Source organism: Kryptolebias marmoratus, linkage group LG4 (assembly GCF_001649575.2).
Source record: "Kryptolebias marmoratus isolate JLee-2015 linkage group LG4, ASM164957v2, whole genome shotgun sequence".
In the NCBI taxonomy this organism is placed as follows: domain Eukaryota; kingdom Metazoa; phylum Chordata; class Actinopteri; order Cyprinodontiformes; family Rivulidae; genus Kryptolebias; species Kryptolebias marmoratus.
The window spans coordinates 9,056,313-9,078,150 of NC_051433.1; the positions used below are offsets into that span (position 1 = coordinate 9,056,313).

At 38.6% G+C, this 21,838-nt stretch overlaps 2 protein-coding genes across 5 annotated transcripts in view; one reads left to right on the top strand and one right to left on the bottom strand.

The window, feature by feature from the left end:
* Nucleotides 1–5,978: 5,978 nt before the first annotated feature.
* dctn2 (dynactin 2 (p50)) lies at nucleotides 5,979–18,879 on the bottom strand. Of its 3 annotated transcripts, XM_037975423.1 has the most exons (16): nucleotides 18,658–18,879; nucleotides 18,306–18,374; nucleotides 17,669–17,677; nucleotides 16,191–16,196; nucleotides 15,187–15,283; nucleotides 14,689–14,750; nucleotides 14,419–14,517; nucleotides 13,478–13,638; nucleotides 11,605–11,758; nucleotides 11,337–11,402; nucleotides 11,074–11,112; nucleotides 10,808–10,885; nucleotides 9,900–9,971; nucleotides 8,381–8,483; nucleotides 7,336–7,427; nucleotides 5,979–6,780 (listed from the first exon to the last, which is right to left on the bottom strand). In XM_037975423.1, exons 1-16 carry the CDS (start codon nucleotides 18,691–18,693, stop codon nucleotides 6,697–6,699), a joined length of 1,227 nt encoding a protein of 408 aa, XP_037831351.1. In that variant the 5' UTR covers nucleotides 18,694–18,879; the 3' UTR covers nucleotides 5,979–6,696. The 3 variants fall into 3 exon arrangements, with proteins under 3 accessions (XP_037831351.1, XP_017264458.1, XP_017264459.1); XM_017408969.3 differs by lacking the exon at nucleotides 17,669–17,677 and having other exon boundaries at nucleotides 18,658–18,878; XM_017408970.3 differs by lacking the exons at nucleotides 16,191–16,196; nucleotides 17,669–17,677 and having other exon boundaries at nucleotides 18,658–18,878.
* Nucleotides 18,880–20,947: 2,068 nt separating this feature from the next.
* kif5ab (kinesin family member 5A, b) overlaps nucleotides 20,948–21,838 on the top strand; it is a 65,638-nt gene continuing 64,747 nt past the window's right edge. For both annotated transcript variants that reach the window (XM_017408880.2, XM_017408881.2), the window contains exon 1: nucleotides 20,948–21,461. In XM_017408880.2, the coding sequence (XP_017264369.1) occupies nucleotides 21,333–21,461 (129 nt within the window). In that variant the 5' untranslated portion in view covers nucleotides 20,948–21,332. The remainder of the gene's footprint in view (nucleotides 21,462–21,838) is intronic.

The following is a 21,838-nucleotide window of genomic DNA, read 5'->3' on the forward strand; positions in this document are numbered from 1 at the left end:
CACTCCGGTCCGTATAGTTTGTACGAGCAGCAGTTGTGATGCAGTCATAAGACGGCCAGGACGAATTTAGGGCGTATGGGAGTCACATGAAAGGAATGATGCAATGCTTGGCAACCAATTTCTAGCTGGGGATAACACCAGCAGAATCAGAACATGTTTTATTAAACACTGTTGGCTCTAACAAAAATCTAAAAATATACATATATGCATGGATATCTAATGTCGAAGAATTGTTTTTTTTTTCCGGAACAGAAAAGCTGAATCGATTTTTTTTTCTTCAAGTGTTTTTTTCTACCATGTTTTTTTAAGTGTTTTGTAGCCAATCAATTTAGCGCTTACATGGTCGTGACGTGTTTATTAATTAGGTTGTCATCCCCCTCCCCTTATTTTCGCTTGACTTTTGATTTGAGTTGTTTGTCCAAAGTTTGGCTGACGTGTTTTTACACATCTGCCTTATCGAAGCGTGACAGCGTGAAGAGGGACATATAATATAATAAAGTATGGCAGGCCGTTTTAACATATATTAATTCCATCATATATATATATATATATATATATATATATATATACTCCATCACTAATTACTCTTTTAGGGGTCTGAAACAGCATTCTTCAGAGTTAAAATTACAACCTTACTAGTCAGAATTAAACTTAATATCTAAAATAGCTTTTCTACAAGTAAAATTAATATTTCAAGGTATAATTTGTTTAAATTTATAAATAAATATACATCAAGGTCTCCAGAGTAGAAATTCTATTACACTAATTTTTACATTATATCACACACACACACACATATATATATATATATGGGTTATTATTATGGACTGTTCTAAGCACAGTGCTTATATACAGAGTGATATACGGAGTGATATCTGCAAACATCTTATTGTGTTATATTGCTGTTAAATTTTTTGTGTTGTACTATAGTACCTGAAAGATACCATCATCCAGACATGTTCCTTCTGTGTTCTTTACTAGGATTCTGGTACTGATTAGGAAAACCTAAGTCCAAGGTATATAATAATAATAATTAAAAAAAAGTAGAAGCAGTTGAATAATAATAATAATAATAATAATGTCCAGACAGGATAAGCAAAAATCTGTCTCTAACCCAGTGAGTTTGAGTCAAAATAAACCTTTCGTGCATCCAGAATGGCATTTGTTCTCAAACATCCTTCCTCCTTAAAACAAACGACATGACCTGTTCTTCTGAAATGATCTTTCAGCTGCAGATCTCTGCAACATCGCTCCTATCTGAAATGATTCGCGTGGACATTCGAAATAAAAATCTTACAAGAGGGGTTCCCTTTTATTTTAACCTAGAAGGAATGAGATGTAAGATAATCGCAGTGCTGGATGTGAGTAAAACTCTCTTTATGGTTCTTTTTTTAAATTATGAGTAAGTGCAACGCATCTGTAGTTTAATTATTATAAGATAAATGGGCTTGCCATACACGTGGCTCTACCTTATTAAGTTTAAAACAGCGTGTTTGAGGTGAGGAGAACACCTTTTTAGAACCTGCGCGCAGAACCCTCGGAAAGCATGCTCTCCGCTCTCAGACATTTCATACCGCGCGCTCTTATTTATCCGCGGCTCCGCGAGACATCAAAACACACGCCCAGACCGAGCCGTGGCGTGGCGCGCGCGGGGCGGCGCGCGCAGGCTGCGAGCCAGCAGCAGCACACCGCTGCCCCTTCCCTTTAAACGGCGGCCTTTTATTTCCAGCAGATGATGATGAAACCCAGCAGAATTCATTACCCACTCACAGAAACTTTTATTCAATATTGCTCCGCCTTGCGTGACCGTTACTTTATCAGCACTGATCGATTTGTTTATTTTATTTTATTTTATTTTAAATAAATCACCAGAACGCGACGACGCTTGAATGTCTAAGAATGTTTTATTGTTATTATTTGATGGTTTAACACAATAAATCAGATCACAGACAAAAGGCGCACTCCAGTGGAAACTCTCTAAAGGTTTAAAAAGTTTGAATCAGACTGAAATCCGATTGTCTTGGAGAATCTGTAAATTTAATCCCTGAGCTAATGTCAAGATGAACTAAAACTGCTGATGAACTTTCAACAAGGTCAACAGAAGTGTAAACAAACAAACAAACAAAAACAAAGTGACCGAATCAAATCAAGTTTCATGGTGTTAGACGTTTGAGGGGGGGGGGGGCTTCTCAGCCCTGATCCCAGACTCAGCACACACCAGCAGTGTGTGTGTGTGTCTATGTTTTTTTTTTTTTATTTCCACGCACAGTGAAACGTGCACGGCTCGACATGCACAGCCCCCATAGCAACAGCGTCAAGTAGCGAATAGAAAGCTCAAATACTGTCTCTAGGACCCGGGTTAAAGCCTGCAGGAAGCGCCGCCGACACGTCACGACTTGAGTGGCTGTTGCCGAGTAGTTCAGCCCGAGTTCCTCCCTCCCCTCCCTCTGCACCCCGCCGTCTGTTTGTTTTGTCAGCCTGCCTTGTGTCATTATAACAAAACACTGTTTACACCAGCACATTTATGTTGCCTTCATGGACTAATTAACTTTTTTTTGTGTTAACAAAGCATAAAAGGAAATGAATTGAATGTGGATATTTTGCTTGTTTTCTGCCTTATTCTGCTTCCTTTTTGTTGTTGTTGTTTTGTTCCTGCTTTGACAGAGTGTAAACAAGTGCTCCAAACTATAAACTGTGAGTCCATGTGGACCAGCCTTTGAGCTATAGTTTTATAGCCAAACACCTATATCTAGTCATTGTTTTAACCAATATCTGATCACACAACAGTTGGATTTTTAATTAAACATAACAAATAAATAATAATAAATTCAGATAACTCTATCACACATGATATAACATCATGTCCATGTCTTGTAAACACCAGGGGAGCAAACTAATTTAATAATGACTGGAGAGAAAAAAAAAGAAAATGAAATTGTGAACTTGGTGGTTTGTGCGCAGTGACGATAATTTGCTTGGGATTTTACTCGGCAATCACCAATTTGGAAACAGCAGAAGGAGGATTAATCGGGGGCGGGAGTGGACGTTTCAGGTGATGATCTGTTTAAATCACATCTAAACTATTGATTTCTTTTGTTTTTCAGGCAGGAAAGAGGCTGGGGAATTTCCAACCACAGCTCCACGCTTCTGTCCAGCAGTGCCCTTGGTCAAGGCTCCACACCCAGTTTCTCCCAACGCTCACACACACACACACACACACACACACACACACACACACCCCAGCTGTCGGAATCCGTCTCCTGCTCTGAACTGAGACCAAGTGATACAGCTGTAAGTGATACAGTAAATCCTCCGTTTTGTTTTTGGTATCCCAGCTTGCCCTCTATCACTGTGTTTGTTCCCCCCCCCAACAACCGGCTCAAACTCAGAAAAACCAACACATTTTAGGATCAAATTTCTTTTAGTTTTTATCAAACTTGTGAGACTTTAAAGCGATGGGACCAATGGGACGTTTTCCTAACAGCTGATTTGTGCCTAATTTCAGCTCCTGTCACACCAAGGCATCCAGCCTTTAGGAGGCCATAAAGTTTCATTATTTCAGATTTTTTTTTCCCACCCACCTTATGCAGTTAGTCACATCTTGACCAGATTTAACAGCTAAGTTGTTGACATTCTTGTGTTTGGAGCATTAGGACGACTTTGCAGACAATCTTGTTAGTCGGTTAAACCCGGTTTACCGGCGAGCCCTTGCGTATCTTCACCCCATATTCTCCGTCTTCCCCGCTTTTCATTTGCCCCCAGCCTCAGTCTGCCCTGCGACGCCGGGCTGTTCGCCCTGTTTCCTCTGCTTACGTCTGCCCACCTCTTTTGCCCGTCTTTCTGCCTCACAACAGGCTCCTCACCTGTCTGGACCCATTCAGGAAAATCTGTCTGACTTAACTGATGCAGAGTGCCTCTGTGTGATTTCTCCTCTCTGTAAAATCTTTCACGTTTCTGACATCAGCTCTTACTTATTTATTTATTTTCCTTGCTTTTGTTTTATTTCCAGCTGCTTATTAAAAATAAGAGTAGATCTTTTACCGTAGCGGTTAGTGTTTTTAGATTTAAAGATAAATTGAAATTTAGTTCATGACGTTAAATCACGAGATATCTGTTGTGTGTGTTTTATTTTTTTTCTTTCTTAAAATTTCTCCAAATTAAGGATCACAATCAAGGATTTCTTCACTTTTTTCCATATGTGTCAGCGGTAAACGCCTGAGGAAAAAAAAAAAGAAAAAAAAGAAGAGAAAAATAAGAAAACACAGTGGGCCGTTAAACTTTAAACACCTGTCTGAACAGGTACTGGCAGTGAAACACACTCGGGGTTTTTACACCATGTTTTTCCTCCTGATTTAGTTTTCCTGGTTTCAGCATCAGAAACAGATTTTAGAGCCATCTGTGCTCATTGTCTCTGTGTTGCCTGATGACTTTAAATCTTTTCTTTGTCCAGAGGACTAAAGGCTGGTGGTTCTACATGCAGGTAGCTTTAATCCAATATATTTAGACTCAGACCTTCAGCAAGACCTTTTTTTTTTTCTCTTCCCCCCAACACGGCTTCTGTTTTATTATTCATTCATTGTTCTCAGAAACATGTTGTAGCTGTCTTCTTGGTTTGTAATTGTTCAAATGTGCCTTAGCAGAAATGGCAGGGCTGACCCAAACTTCTGCTCCCAAAAATAGAAAGACAAATCCAGTAGAACATGATATACTGTAAATAGTGTCTCTGAGCTCATCTGGGGCATTCCCTTCTAAGCTGGAACGCCGGATCTTATTCCCCATGTGTTATACTTGAGATGTCTTGTGTGAACAGGACACTCCTCAGCTTCACCACATGCAGGGGAAGCAACAACGCTGCAGTCTAGATTCATCTCTTCTCTGAAATAGAAGCAAAATAAAATGCAGGCGCCAGTTTATAAAAAAAAAATCCTTTTTCTTTGTTTCTGTTTTTTCCCCTCAATTAGTTCGAAGTGCTTGGATCCAGAATGGAGACAGTCTTGTAGTGAAACTTCTGCTTCGTCTCATTAAACCGTCCGCCGTGCCGTGGCGTTCCTGAACCCACAGGTGCTGAAGTGTCGGGATGACTCGCCCGCCTCAAACACCTGATCCTCGCTCTGGTCCCGTTATCTGGCAGCCTTTGTCACTAATACCATCACCTGACTTCAAACATGAGCCTGCTTTTTGTTTTAATGCTTTTTATGAGCCTACTAATGCCAGAAGGATTTGAGCTTGACCTCAGAAGCACTTCAGTGTTTCCCAGTAATTTACTGTGACAAAAAATGGCACATTACAAAAGTCCTCTCACATTTAATACAGAATATTTTCTCTTGGACTTTAAACAGCCTTTTTACTCACCTGCACGCAAAAAGTATGTTTATGTTAATAAAAAGAAAGCTTAAATCCTTTAAAAGAACTGGGTAAGTTATATGAAAGTAGGTTTCACAGATTGGTTTTGATTCATAATTGAAACTAGTTTTCAAATATCTTTTTTAATATCCGCTCCATAATGAGTCACAATAAGCTTTGTCATAAAAAAAAATCCAACTAACAACCAACAATTTACTAAATACATTTAATTAATATACTAATAAAATATTTAGTTACACATAAATAAATTAAAGGGGTTAAAAACAAGCTTTTATTGCTCCATAAATACGTTTTCCTATTTAATCATAAAACAATTTGTCTCCACTGTGTCTAACGCTTTAGTCAGTGTTATGCTGCCACCCAGTGGTCATATGTAATTACAGCAGCTGAGAGTGAAGATTTGATTTTTTTTTAAGATTTAGGTTTAAGAAAATAGGACTTTTTCAATTTAATGTTTTTTAAAGAAAATAAACTTTTAAGCTAAGTGCTCATAGTACATTTTATTTAGTAAAAGCAAACATCATAATACTTAATTTTCAGCACTTAAATTATGAGAGAGCTTCATCAACAGCATTTAAATTATTCAACCAGAATCTCATACAAGAAATAAGAGCCAAGCTTATCACACTTTAATTTATTGATCTGCTTGAGTGACCACAGATGGACAGTATAGTTGTAAGCGATGACAAAGCAGAATAAAAGTTTCTCTGTGGCATTTGGTCTTAGTCATAATAATATAGTTACAGGTGACTGAGTGTGAGGAAACTGTAAGGTACACAAGCATATTTACAAGCTTTCCTTCAACAACACAAGTCTGAAACCCTCACCAACATGCTCCTGAAACATCAGTAAAGGATAACAAACCTTAAGTCTTCTTTTGTTTGTTTGTTTCGTCCAACAATCCAAATGTGATTTATTTAATTTAGCCAAAATTACAGTACAAATTCACCATTTGTGTCAATCTCCAAAAGGAATAGAATAATCTTCTTTGTCTGTAAAATTAAAAACATTCCAGTCTAAAACTTGAGAGCCCTAACAGGGGACAGCGATCAGTGTCACTCATGTATGAAATCGACAGACATTTTTCAAATATCAGTTTGATGCAGGAGAAAGGAAGAGGAAATGAGGGTGGACATTTTGACAAACATTTGGTCTTATTTTTTTCCATCGTCTCAATTTTCTAACATACCACTTAGTGAAAAAGGCTGAGGCAGAAGTCGAGAGCAAGAGAGGGACAACGCTACACCCCACACCCTTCCGTCTGTGCTCTCTAACCAAATATTAATGTCCATATTCTTGTCTCTTCTGGACCGACTGAGACTCTGCAACCGTTTATTTGGAAATCTTCATCCTCTGATCAAGTGCTGCAAAGTTCTCTTCAATAGCCACCAGATTTTCCTTCATCGTCTGCTGGACCTGGTGGGGGGAAAAAAAACCCAACAAGTTCAACAAGAAGCAGAAGATTAAATCAATTAGAAGAGTAGAGGAGAAAAAAAAAAGAAAGTGGCTTGAGCCTCGTTACAAATGCAAGACAAGGAAAGATATTGGGAATTTAGATTTAATAAGTTAACACATTAGGCTTATCACCATATTCAAAATTTTAACGGATACAAAAAAAACTATAGTGGATGTCAGTTTTGTTGCTGTGAGTTAAAAAAAACATAATTAGGAAGCATAAATTTTTGTTTTTACTAAAATGCTTCATGTGCAGTCTGCTTATGTATGTTAATATAATGATATAAAAGTGATTTAAATGAGCTAATTTCACACATTTATGAATATTTATGGACTTCATGTCGGATTGTTTGAAAATGAGCATTTAGAAACAGTTCATCAGTTGTTAGCTGTTGTTTAGTTGATTAACAATTAGTTCGTCAAACTTTTAAGCTGCCAGGAGTCTCTCGGTTACGTAAAAACGAGCAGTTTGAAACGATTTACACTTTTCGAACATGGCTGTAAACGCTCTCTCACCTGTGTTAGCAGGGTGGTGTTGTCTTTCAGAGAGTTGTTGATCATCTGCTGAGTTGTGTCCAGGTGAGTCAGCAGCTGACCAAACTGCATGGCTGTCACACAAACAATGAGAGAAGACGTTAAACCAGGAGATCCCCGTTCTCTCGTTTAATAACCGCAAACAGGACGGCTAAATCTATTGTGGAAGTAACGAATGGCTGCTCAGATGAAACAACAGATTGGATTTAGTGATTTAGTCTGAATCCAGCACAGAGAAGAAAACTTTTGCTTCAAACTGTGACAAATGAATCCAAAGAGAAGCAGGATAATACTTTACCCTTTCAGCTCCCCAAAAAATCATTATCAAATTAATCTACTGATACCAAAGTTTTGCTTTTATGGGCTCATAAATGAAGATAATGTAATATATAATATCACACATCTTGTTTTGTCAGATTTGGTCTAATTCTGTTTCAATGCCAACATTTCCCTCTCACTGATTATTCTGCCCTTTATTATTTAGAAGGACATGGATTAGGCCAATTCTATTATCTGTTGGAATCCCATTTTCTTTTAGTTTCAATCTTTTTGTCTCACTCAAATATTCCCATTGTGGATGCAAATCCTTCAGACCAAGCATTACATCCCAGACGCAGCCTGAAACGTGATCTGAGTTTACACCCTGTTTTGATCTGTGGCAAATTCTTGCATATTTTGTCTCTGAAATTCGCTTCTGTTCTCCACTAACCTACATAAGTCTCTCCTTGAACTCCCATGGGTGCTGTTTCAAGGTTTTTCCTCTCCTCACATGAAATATTAGAACACAAGGCAATAACAAATTCACAGCAACTGGCCTTATTAGAGTAAAATTAATTCCCCAGCTGCAGTACAGTTACAATATCCACATTATAAATTAACGCATTAACATAGTATGTGTATTTAAGATTACAAGAATAAATATAGTCCTTTTCCTTAAACATTTAATTTGACCGTTTTAAGGCCTTGCCGTGTGTGAAAGGACAGCAATGTTTGAGTGCCAAGCTGTCAATCACTTCCTGTGTCTCACCCTGCTCGTGCAGCTCCTTCACAGCGACGAGCCTCTGCACCACCTGAGGTATAGAAGTGGACACAGCGTCCCACTTCTGCACCACGTCGTACAGCTGCGACACCTGGCAGGTGGAAGCAGAGAAATGGACACATCTCAGCCTGGTATCAGTGTTGGGAACACAAGGTGGTTACTTTGTTCAGCAATATCATCTACAGAGCTTGAAACTGAGGCCAGAATTTTCCCTCTGGTTTGCACAGGAGACACTAGTTGTGACCTCAGCTACAGGTCTTATGTTATATTTTGTCTGAACTAAACACAGTGATGTAATTTCCTGCAACGCTGCCTCTTCTCAGATCGGTCACCTCTTTCAGCTGCATGGTTTTTATGCATGGAAATATTACAGTTATAATCAACTTAATAAGGCACCATCATGTCACAGCATCTCATGTTCATCTGAACCTAAATAAAAGTCACATTTAGAGTAAACATTGATTAAATTAGGCAACACAGAGAGCTTTGATCTCAGTTATATCACTTTAAGCCCCCTGCTCTGGGAGAGTCAGAGCAGAACAGGAAAGCTGGGGGAAAAAAAGAGAAAACTTTTGGGGTGAGAGGACAGTAAAAAGACTGTTTTTTGTTAGATATAAGGTTTTCCCCTGTAATGCTGAAACATACCAACGGTGAAAACAAATAGATTTGATTATTGATCATTTCTGCTGTTTGCCTGACGTCCGTTTAATTTAGCACACCTCTGAAACAGTTTTTAGCTTTTGAGTTACTTTTTATGAGTCAACATTTATTTTAACAATTTCAGTGCTGGTCAAGCTGCTCAGACTGACGGCAGATTCAGATTTTATGTCTTCATACCATCTGTTCCTTCAGCCTAAATGACAGGATAAAAGAACACATACAGTACTTTGAAACAGCTGTCACATTACAGTTTGCTGTTGTATTTTATGGCTACAGACAGGTTCCCTGCATAAAAAAGGACTTTTTTTATATAATCTCACATTAAAGCATCCCTGTGCACTCATCTAATTCTTATTTTAAAAGTAATGGACTAAAAGCTATTTGGAGAGAGAAATCCATTTCTCCACAAGACAAAGAAGTGTACAACACCATCAGCATTTATTAAAAATAAACTACTATGGTACCCAAAACAATTATACAATGAACATGTGCTGCCCTCTACTGGGCTTTTTAATGCAAACCACTTTAAAAGAGTCAATGTTAAAAAAAAGTGTCTGGGAAATACAGCCATTTGACTGATTAAAACCATAGATCTTTTGCTGTCACAGATCTAGATGATCGTCCTCCTGAGTTGGAGGGAAACCCTGACAGCAGCTTAAGTTTCGGCTGATTTATCGGGTTTGGCTGAGGTCTTTAACTTTGCAGACTTTAAGCCAGGGTGAAAAGAGCTCATTTGCTCCCATTACCTTAATTGTATCGTTAAAGTATTCAGTATGAGCCTGGAGACAGAGTTTTTATTTACTCAATCCATTTGTAACCCAACTATACTCGGAGTTCACGTACACACCTTGCTTTGTGTTTCGGCATCTTCAATCGCTGCCTTGTGTTTTGCGATCTCATTCATCTTCCCAAGGACACTCTAGAAGAGAAAGAGAAATATGAAAAGTAAGAAGGGAAAAATAAAACAAGGAAATTAACAATTGTTATAATGGAAGACAAGCAAAAACATCCTGTTGGCAGCATATGTAAATCTAAAATCTAAAAAAATGATTCCCGCAAAGAAGCAGACTTCCATTTTCCTACAATCCACGTGTTCATCAAAACTTGGCATTTTCAGGCGGTGAGCTGCAGCTTGAATGTTTTTAGCACAAAGCAGCACGGCAGCATCCAGATAAAGGAGTGGGAGAATGCTAAGCAGAATTCACTGCAATCTTCTGCCAGCAGAGTCAGACTGCAGACGGACAAACAACATGGAAATGTTGGGAGCCACAGTGACGCGACATGTGGATGCAGTAAAAGTGAAATGTTCCCTGACACGCTGCTGCACACCACACCCTCCACCCTTACCCCCTCCCGTCCGACCCAAAAATACATCTCAATAAATTAGAATATCACAGAGAAGTTGATTTATTTCAGTAATTCAACTCAAAAAGAAAGAAATTATTATATAGATTCATTACAAACAGGCTGATAAATTTCTGTTCTGTTGTACTGATTATGGAAACCCAAAATTCAGTAGCTCAGAAAATAAGAATATTACATAAATAGAAAAATTGTTTAAAAAAAAAAGGATTTTAAACACAGAAATGTTGGTTTCCTGAAAAGTATGTTCATATAGTGTACAGTATATGATCAGGGCTCCTTTTGCATGAAGGACTACAGCAGTGTGGCGTGCCATGAAGGCGATCAGACTTGTGAAAAAGCCGTTTCTTGAATGTTTCCTTGAACTCGAGGCTGTATTTAGGGAGTAGTTACCTGCAGTCGTGCCTCCACTTGATCCAGAGTAGCAGAGTCCAGCGCGCTGACCCTCGCCTGCAGGAGCTCAATGGTGTCCTGATAAAAAGACACACTCTGGTTTACATCTGCCTGAATCTAAAACATTAACTTTTTCTTGCTCCTACTGCTGTCAGGAACTTGTGACTTTATTAAAGAATGACCCAATTTTCTGCAGCCTATCAGTCACAAAAACAGATATAAACTCTAAACAGCTTCATAAAAAAACAATACTGCCATCGTCTCACCATCAAACTGGCTCCTTGTACACCAGCATTCAAAGGCCCCTACAATATAAACAAAGAGATTGCCACAATAAAATAAATCCTTCCTTATAAATGACAAAGAAATGTTAAAATATTTTATTTCAGTTTTACTTAGTGGCAGGTGAAGTGGAATAAAAAAACTTTGTGGTTAAGAAGTAGAAGAGACAGATACATCTTCTAGGTAGGAAAGGTAAACAAAAGCATTTTGGAGACGGTGTGTAAAGTCTGAGTAACTCGGTGTGTACCTGCTTATCTGATCCTGAGCCAACAGCCATCTCCAGCTGAGCCAGACGCTTCTCCAGTTCTGCCATCTACGGAGACAAGGCAGTCAAAACAGCATCCCTCATGGCTCACCTATGCATTTCCTATTTTGTATCCTGTTTACTGCCTTTAAATATTCTGAGGTTTGTCTACAAGAGTATAAATGAAAACAAAAAGCATCAGGGAACTCGAGATTAAATGAGATAATACGGGTCCGGACACTTGCCCGTGCCGTCTCGACCTCCACTTTACCTTGGCAGACTCGTTGAATTTTTCCTGCTCTGGTCTGCTGTGTAACTCGTAGAGCACCACTCCATCTGGACCTTTTGTTGAAGAAGTGGGTTTGGCATCTCCTGCAGAGCTGCCACGGCTGCTCTTAGCCACCTCCAGCTGGGTGAGCAGACGCCTGCAGGAAGGAGGGAGAGGAGGACTCTAAATTATTATACGATACGTTCGACGCAGTTATCTGCCTCGTGTGCTTCTAGGCTCCGGTCTCTTTCTTACTCCTAATCTAATTAGGAACTGTTTAAAATTTAAAATTCAAGATGAGCTTGAGATTGCACTTTTATCAGTTTGGTATGCTTTTATTTTGTCGTTATTCGGCTCTCCTTGTTTGTGCCAGCTGGGCTTTGACATTAGGGGTGAGCAGTGATTTTAGAATATTCAAAGTCTAGTTAAAATGGACAAATTGTAACTATTAATGCAACTGTCACAACATTTTTTTCTTATTTCAATCTCAGGCTAGCAGAATCAGCAGCAGCATGTGTCTCTGTACACAAAGCCTGTTTCATTCGAGGGTTTTTCAGCTGCAGGACTCCACAGCAAGTCCCAACCCTGTGGGCATGGTCATTTTTTTAAAGTAATGAAACAGGCAAAGGTCCTAAATCACACAGGGCAGCTGAGGTTAGTGCTTGTTAAGACTACTTCCTCTGCCTTTAAACAGTTTGTTGTTGTGCATGAGTAAAGGATTCAATAAGCATGTGTAGTGAGAAGCAAGTTGGTTTTCTGTTTGAAGCAGTGGCCGTTGGGTGGATGGGACCAGGAGAACAGGATGGGACTGGGTTGAAAATTCAAAGACAAATCTAATAATTACTGACAAATTCAAAGACTGTTTTAGCTTAAAATGCCTCTCTCTTTTCGGCACATTTCTCAGCTCCCTTTGCCTTCAGTATGATCACTTCTGACATTATGAAGATGCATTTCCCAACACAAACACCAGGTTAGAGGGCCACCGACCAACAAAATCTTATTTCAGAGGCCATCTGATACCAAAAATCATAACTAGTAATTCATTCATAAAATAATACTTATAATCATTTGGAGGTGGGAATATCTATGCTGCATGACTTAAAATAACAGAGTTTGTATTTGCAAAATGTTTTACATATTTGCACAATTAAATTCAGTTTAACAAGAATATCTCTGAAGTGTTTTAGTGTCAGTTATTGTTGCTTTATTTGTCTGATGCTCCTCTATCGCACCATGCCTGCTTGTTTGACCAGAAAGAGCAGCTTTGCAGGTGATGACAACTACATAATGGAGATGGTGTTTTTTTTCTCTAAGTGCAATAAAGACTTTCTAACCAGTGGTAATCCGTCTAAAATTGAAGATGAACAAATTATGTGGAAATTGCAGAAAGATAAAAGCTCTGCTGCTGATGTCAGGGAACCTGTTCTGACTGGACAGCTGGCAGATAATGTTACAGCACCAGTAAAATGCTGTCTCTTTTAAAAACACTAAATGCTCAAACGGGGAGATGAAAAAACATTTATCCAATAAGATTTGTTGTGGTGACTATTTTATTTATGTGTCTGTTCAGCTGCTTTTTAATCTTCTGTCAATATCCTCTAATGAGAAACAATAAAACATGAAACAAACAGAAGATTTGTCTCTATTTCTGTCTTGTATGTTCATTCTACTATTTCAAAATGTTGCTTTCTATCAGTGATTATTGTAAGTACTGCTCTGTTAATATTAGCCATGGGTAAACTAGTCCATAAGTTACTATTTCACAACAAAAAGAGACCAGTAAATCTAAACATGTGTAATTTACATTCCCTGTTCTAAGTTTAAAATGTTTTGACAGTTCTGTAAAGATACAGTCTTGTCAGGCCTGTCAACTCACCTGGCAAGTGCTCCATCTGGATCAGCCAGGTTGATGTGAGCCTGTGGTCCCAGCAGTGAATCGAGATGAGCGGATACCAGCTGCTGCTTGAGCTGCGCTGCCTGCTGGGCGAGAACCACCGGAGTGAGGCGCTCCTCCGAAGTGCTCTCCTTTGCAGCAGACTGGAAAGTAAAGTTGGACATAAAACTACCGTATGTACCACAATTCTCCTTAAAAAACAAACAAACATACAACTGCAAGGTTCATTTTACGGCACATTCAGCTGCGATCAGATATGATTTCACACACTGTAACGTTTTTGGTTTGTCCTGGTACAGAATGTACTTTTAGAGTGTGTTCGATCCTGCAAAACTGAACTCTTCTTGACAAGATTTGCCCTGATAAGAGAGCGATAGTTGAGGAATGTCATTTGCTTTAAAGAGGTTGTTTATTACTTTTAAATTACTGATGCCGAGAGGCTGTTATGCCCATCTGCAGACTTGCTGTCATGATCTGCATGACCTTAAATCAAAGGACGCTTAAAAAAAAAATTGCCAGAACACAGTCTGAATGATAATTCAGTGTTGGAAGGACATGGCAAACACTGCTGTTTGTGCAACCAAATTAATGACAAGTAAAGGTTAATTAGTGTCTTCTTGATGGGGAGTTTGCTAGTCTGAGAAGAAAACTCAATTTGCTTTGATTAAATCACAATTCGAGTGTGAACGCGAAGCTTCAGTGACTGCACGAGGCAGAACTGCGGCTTGGACTGTCAGGTTGCGATTTTAACTGGCTAAATATAATTTTATTTTAAAAAGCCTGCACTTTCTTTACCACATGATTACAAGGTCTAACATTTCTGTACAGGAAGGTCCAGTGGTGAGGTGTCTTTAAGCTTACATGCAGGCGTTAAGCTCTAAAAAAAATGTAATTTCCTGCAGATTATTTTGCATGCTGCCCACCTGGATGGTGTCCACATCCTGAATGAGTTCTTGGATCTCATTAACCAAACGCTGATACTTCTGCTGAGGCGTCTCCTTCACACCGCAGCCCTCTCCAAGCTTAAAGGAGAAATGTATGAAGTTTAAACAAAAAAAAAACAACATTTCTTCTTCTTTCACTATACTGAAAAGCACGTAGTACTGAGTGAAATAAAAAACAATAGTGTGATGATTTAAAATGGATTAACTTCTAAGATAATAAAAAGTTTCTTCTAAACAGAATGCACTCACAATTTCAAATTCTCCCGACTCATAGCCTGTTCTTCTGGTTCGACTGATTTTGTCCGAGAAATCTGTGGAAAAGAGATAACGCTTCTAAGACTGAGAATCAGAGAACAAATGCTGACTGGTAGTGAAATGAAGGCTCATCTGCAAGTCACAGCATTAACAAAAGTCTTTTCAATTTATATTTTATTGGCAGTTATTCGTCTCTTAATTCATTTCACACCAAGTGAAAAAAAAATTTGCAAAAATTATGTCAAATAATTTACAGGAAACAGCCACAGACGTCACCTTCATAAAACCAAAGCAGCTAAAGTGCATCACAAATAAATAAGGTAACACTTTTCTGTGCATCAGATATTTAAAATTCCAGTGAAGTGCTGGTAGCTTCTTATAGAGAAGACAGAGTTATACCTCTGCATATCCACTTTAAATATACACACAAAGGAGAAGGCAGAAGGTGAAAATTTTTAGGCTAAAAAACTTCAGAATCCAGTAGAAACTGACCGAGTCCCTTGGTGCTGACATGTTTGTCTTTGAACTTGTCGTAGGCTGCATTCGGGTTGACCACAATCCTCTCCACACTGTCACTGCAAAGCTCCTCCTGTCATAGAGACACCCAGAAATAAAGTTAAGATAACAAACAAATAAAATTTAACTGATAGCAAAGTAAAAATAAAAAAAAACCTCAGACTACACTTCAATTATATAAACAAGCTGATAAGACGGGAAAACTGATGTTTGATCAATGCCACCAAGATTAAGAGACAAATTAAGTGCATTAAAGCATATTAAGATAAGATGTCTTCAGAAATAAAAGACAATTGTTGTAAATTATTCAAATGTGCAAAAGCTTCTTAATCATCACTTGAGCCTGTCTTGGGAAGAACCAGATTTCAACATAATTTAGAGTAGCAGGCAAGAGATCAATGAGAAAAAACACATTGATGTAAAAGGTTTTAATTCTTATAATCATCTTTGAAAATATCTTTTAGATTATTCCTATATGATAAAACTAGAAGCACAAACCTCCACCTAGGCCATAGGGTCATTAAAAAACTGTAGGAGCTGGATTGTGATCCAGATTGCAACCAAAATTTAATCATTTGTTTTTTATGACAACCTCAACATTTCCTGAAAATTTCATCAAAATCTATTCATTAAATTTGAGTAATCTTGTGCAGAGACAAACAAACAAAAAAACTCTGCCAAAACGCATACCTCTTTGGCAGAAATCAATAATGTTTAATGAATGAATAAGGCAGAATCACAAGCTCTAAATGACAACTCTAATGCTTTAAGGGAGCACAAAATAACACAGACCACTTCATCAAAAGTTCCTAGTGATTAATTAGGGTGAACTATATACTATTAACAAGATTAAAACACCAGTGACAAATAAATGAGGTGTGTATGCTCGTAAACTTGGATAAGAAGAGGCACAAGACACAAAAGACGTCCACAGATGTCGGGAGGAGGAGGAAGAGGAGGAGAGTTAGCTAGGCTCTTACCAGCTCCTTGGGTTTCCAAAGAGAGTTAAAGAAAATAACGGCAGAGCAAAAGGGAGAGAAAAAAGTAGGGGGGGAGAGAGAGACAACACAGATTAATGTGGTTATCACATGCCATGCACACAACAGGAACACTTGACCAGGGTTTGAGGAAGATAAGAAAGAAAGAAGTGTTCTCAGAGTTGCAGCTCCAAACCCTGGAGACACTTGATTCAAACAGCTTCCAGTTCTTTCCTTCTTCGCTCATTAACACCACAACAAGTTACTCTGTTTCTCTCTCTCTCTTTGGATGCCACATTCTAGTTCATCAGAAAGAAATTTGTGTTGATTAAAAGCCATTAATGAGACAGGATAATGTGGATCAAGTGTGTCAGAGAGAAGTTAGGACACAAAAAAGCATAAAAACTTTTAAAAATGCATTTTAAGCCATCACTAAGTAATTTAGCTGAAGTTTGTTCCTGATACAACATATTTTAAATGATTCTGTTTGACTCAACTTAAGTAAGAAAAGGCTTGTAGAAAAGTGAAACTCTTGGACAGTGAGTGACTTTAGATGTTCAAACACATAAATGTTAATCTAAAAATCAGGGGGAAATAGGACCAACATACGTATGACTGCTGCAATAAAACAGCCAGTAGCAGAAATAAATACAGATTGATCCAATTTATTAATTGAGCATATACAATCTGTTGAATGATGTAGAAGACACTGGCCATTAAAACATCATGGAGGGACATTTTAAAGTCAAGAATGAGGCTTACTCCAGAAAGTAAAGACAAACAAAAATAAGCTTGTGGAACTATGGCAAAGTAGCCGACAGACACACCAGCGCCATAGCTAGAGCTTATTTTTGTCTGACTACATTTGCAAAAACATCAGAAAAAGGAGGATGAATGGCACAAGTTGACAACATATTTCTATTTTTTTTCCTTTTTTTTGGTTAATGTTTTGTTATGTATTTATGGAAACCTCCTAAAAGATAACCATTTGCAGGCCATTCCATATATTGTGCAAATTTACTTTATTCAGCTTGCAAAAGGTGACATGCACTGACCAGGCTAGAACTTATCAGATCGTAATGAACCCTTTAAATAGTTTAGTTAGGCAGAATATTATATTAGTAATGAAGCAGTTGTTCAAACACAAAGAAGGTTAAACAGGAAATGAGCACTTTTCCACATTTCTGTTAGAGCTTCACACACAGATGCACACAAAAAGTAAATCAACTCTGTTGAAGACCCATCAACACCATTATAGCTTTAAAATATTAAAATGAGGAATATAAATAGAAAGGGGAGATTCAATTCCTGGCACATCAAAACAATGAAATATTGATGAATTACATAGCAAAGAAAAAGGGACCACACCAGCAATCCGCTTAACAACTCATCCCAGTCAACTGATTTGGATAAAGTTCGTATGAAATTAAAAAAAAAACATGCATTAAGTTTACTAGGAAAAAATATGGATCAAGTCTTACTTGTACAAACTAGGGTCCAAGGAGGGATAGGATGGGGTCAAAATAGGGGCCAGGGAATGGGAAGAATAAATGTGAATAAACATGCAATTTAGGGTTCAGTCAGCTGGTCAATAAATACCCCAGATACGCTGAAAAGCAAAATCAGACCAGCATCCCGTTTAACTACAGTCAGGTTGTTCAGGAGTAGCACTAGACCCATCCTTTTGAACTTATCTCTAAAATAAGAAAACAGTAAGACACATTTCTGAAGGACTATCGAGATAATCACCACTGCAATAAACAAGCAGCCTGTCCTGTAAGCTTGTCAATATTTGGATGAGACTTCAGAAGAACCATTTTAATGTAAACATTAGCAGATGTGGAGAATGTAAAGACATTTTAGAGGAAGAGCTCTACCAAATAGGAAGGAAAATACACAATGAACGTATAACTTAAAATCCACTAGTCAATAATGTAACTAGATAAGAAAGGAGCAGATAAATTGCGTAATTAGGTATGAAACAGCAGCAGACATACAGTAAAGTACAATGAAGGATTCAATATTTGGCTACACTGAAGAAGTAAAAAACACTTGTTAGCTCATTAGCTAGCAGCAGTGCAAACTTACAGATTTAATTAATGAAAATACTCCACCTACCGACTCAAACTGAGCTTGGTCGTCCTCTGGAAGGTCTCCCGTCTCGTACACGTCTGGCTCGTTAAAAGCCTATTGAAACAAAATTTGTTATGACTTATTATGTTAGCCTGGCCAACGCCCCGGCCCATTCAACTACACCAACCGACTGCTAACTCTTGCTCTGTGTGTGGCTAACACCACATGACGAGGCATTAGTTGAACAGTTGCAACTAAATTGCCACAGTTATAGTTATATGAACTAAGACGCTCAATGTCTGCAAACAATAACAAATGTAAAACTCAACAGCACTGTTGTTAGCTAGCACTGCCACATAGCAGGCTAGCTATATGCCTGCTAGCGTTAGCCACTTACGATTCCAGGTAAGTTTGCGTATTTGGGATCAGCCATTGTCAGCAAGAAGCAAGAATGCGATCAACAGAACACAATAAAATGCAACAGCGGTTCTTTAAAGTCCAAATTGTCGATGCACTGTGTGGGATTGGGACAAAAGCTAACGATGGATGAGCCAGCACACTCAGCCGGCGGAGATTTGCAGGCTGATGTGGTCGCTAGCTTGGTTTGACAGCGGGTTTGCTCGGTTTGTTCCCCCATACTGCCACACGGGCGGTTCGGCGTATGATGTGCAGCAGTGATAAATGACGACGGCTGATCAAGAGCAACAAAACAAACAAACTCAAAGCCGTCAAGCGTCATCACGCTCGTGTTCCGTTTATCCAATAAGGTTTTAGATTATTAAACACACGGTTTATTGTTTTGTTTAATGCTCCCTGAAAACACATTAGGTTGGGTTGTTAAAGTACAGACACCATCACTAATAAAAAGTATACAACACCAACAAATATTTGGTGTTTATAATTTATGTTTTAAAAGCATCGTGTTGAATTTTAACTAATAAGTCACATGATGGCGCCAAACGTACGAGTGAATCAATGAACAAAAGATCGTCAACTAAAAAGAAGATGACTCACTTTGTGGATTTTTTTCCTCCTTAATTTAAGGTAGTTGTTCAGTTTTGCTGTTTGTACAAATTGTTAAATTACACATATTCGTTCATTTTCGAGCACCTTCATTTTTACTTTAACCTTTGTATCATATAACTAAGCATTTCACGAGTTAATAGTTACCACAGAGACATTTGGTTTTACTTGAACTTAGTAGCTGCCGTTTAAATTATTATATTACAATAAATGCCTTTGTCTATTGATTACTGAGTTTATGAATACATAAATCTGTGTTTTATGAAATGCCTGCTTTTACAGAAGACCTCTACTCATGATAAGGATAAGTTTGTTGGGGGAAAATAGTTTTTTCTTGCATTTTTCCCTGCAAACACCAGACTGACTCTTACTAATGCAATAAATGTTTCCTGATTTTTTTCCAGACAATGTGTCACAAACTTGAAGATTTTGAGTTTGAAGGAAGTGGGACTGTCTGATGAAAGGAATTCAAATAATAATTTTAGTTTTTATCTTGACTCACATAGACACTAAAGGCATTGATGTCTGCAATATCCACCCTACAATATAATATATCCCCAAAAATATCAAGCCAGAATGTTAATGCTTTTGGTATTTGTGAAGAATTCAGTTCAGCTCATTTCAGTTTATTTATGTGGGACTAATTCACAACAAAAGTAATCTCAGGCCACTATACAAAAGAAAAAAAAGAAGTCCAAATGATAAATCCAACTCAGGACCAGGCTCAGTACAATCACAGTCAATCAATACTTAATAGATTTACATACAGTACATTATGAAATGCCATTTAGTAAAATATATCTATCTGAGGAAGCCAACATCAAATCTTCATGTTGTTCAAATCTCCCATCCTCAGCAGTACAGAGGCTACAGTGGAAAGGAATAACTCCTTTTAAACAGGAAGAAACTTATGGCAGAACCAGGCTCAGGACAGCTGTCATCTGCCTCCATTGGCTTTGGGTTGAGAGTACAGGAAAGAGACAGGGACAGACAGACAAGTGGTCCAGGTGTAGTTTCTATGGGCAGAAAAACAAAGACAAATATTGCATGTATAAATATGGAGAGTAGAGAGAGAAAAGACAGCAGCAGAAAGAGAAAATATGGTCAGCAGGTCCTCCAGCAGTCTAAACCTATAGCAGAATAACTAAAGGATGGCTCAGGAAATCCAAATCTTAAAATCTAAAGTAGACCAGGTATCAGCCTCACGTACAGGAACTAGAAGTTGGTTTTACAAGAGGGGAGCCTGATACCTGAAAGCTCTGCCCCCTTTCTACTTTTTAAACTCTAGGAACCACAAGTAAACCTGCAGTCTGAGAGCGAAGTGCTCTGTTAGGAAAACATGATAGAATAAGATATTTAATGTAAGCTGGGGCTTGATTGTTGAGAGTTTTGTATGTCTGACGTAAAATAAAATCTGATTTTAACATTAGACAGAAGAGAAGCTCAAAATGGATGCAGGTAGAAGGGCGCAACAAAAGAACAATCGATGCACGATTAAAAATTAAACGAGGCCCCCTTTTTATTAGAAGAGTTATTAGAGGCAAATAAAAGGCAGAGTCGGAGCTCCTGTCTGAGCTCGTTGATGGCTCCGTGATGCTGATGAGAGAGGATGTGAGGCTCTACTCCACCACGCCCCGCCTCCATTCAGAGGGCAGTGATGCAAGGCATGCCTCCGACAAACCTGCAGCCACTCAGACACACCGGACCACTTTGGAGCCCTCATTTATAACTCTGCTTGTGTTCTGCACCGCTCAACTGCACGGATCGGGTTTGAGGACATTTTAAACAAACAAACCAAAAAAAAAAGCACTCTTTAAAAGCTCCTTTATTTTGCTTTTGTTTCATGTTTATTCACTGATTTTTGGATCTTAAAACTCCATTCATCCAAATGCTTCGCCCACCAGTCTCGCCTTGCATGTGGATATTATAGCCGGCTGTTTCCGTCTGCGTCCTCAAGAGAAGCGACTGGATATTATTTCTTATCATTTTTAAAAAAATTCCTCTCTATCCTCTGGACGCGCATCCACTTTTTTTTCTCCCCCTTCCACAATGGCTGATACCAACGCTGAATGCAATATCAAGGTGTTGTGTCGATTCCGTCCGCTGAACCAGTCGGAAATTATCCGCGGAGATAAGTTTATCCCAATATTTCAGGGAGAAGATACTGTCATCTTCGGGGTAAGTTGTTTCTGTCGATTTTCTCTTTTGGGGGTGGGGGTGGGGGGCGCCTTACAGGGGATTGACGCCGGGGTTTACTTTAGTCTCATCAGAAACGGGACTGATTGAGGACTCGGAACCTGAGGGCTGCTGACAGGGATCAAACTCCATCAGCACTATCAGTATTATCAGGAAGCAACATTCAGCTGGGTTCTACTGCTACTTAAAATTGTTACTGAACTTCATAAGCTGTGTGGGTTATAATAAAAAAAGAAGAAGAAACCCTTCGTTATCGCTGAGATCTATCCGGACCCCACCTTTCCTGTACAACTCTGGTTCATTATTTGCTCATCCTTCCTATTGATCTGCTGGATTTCGGTGCCTTACCTGCAGGATCA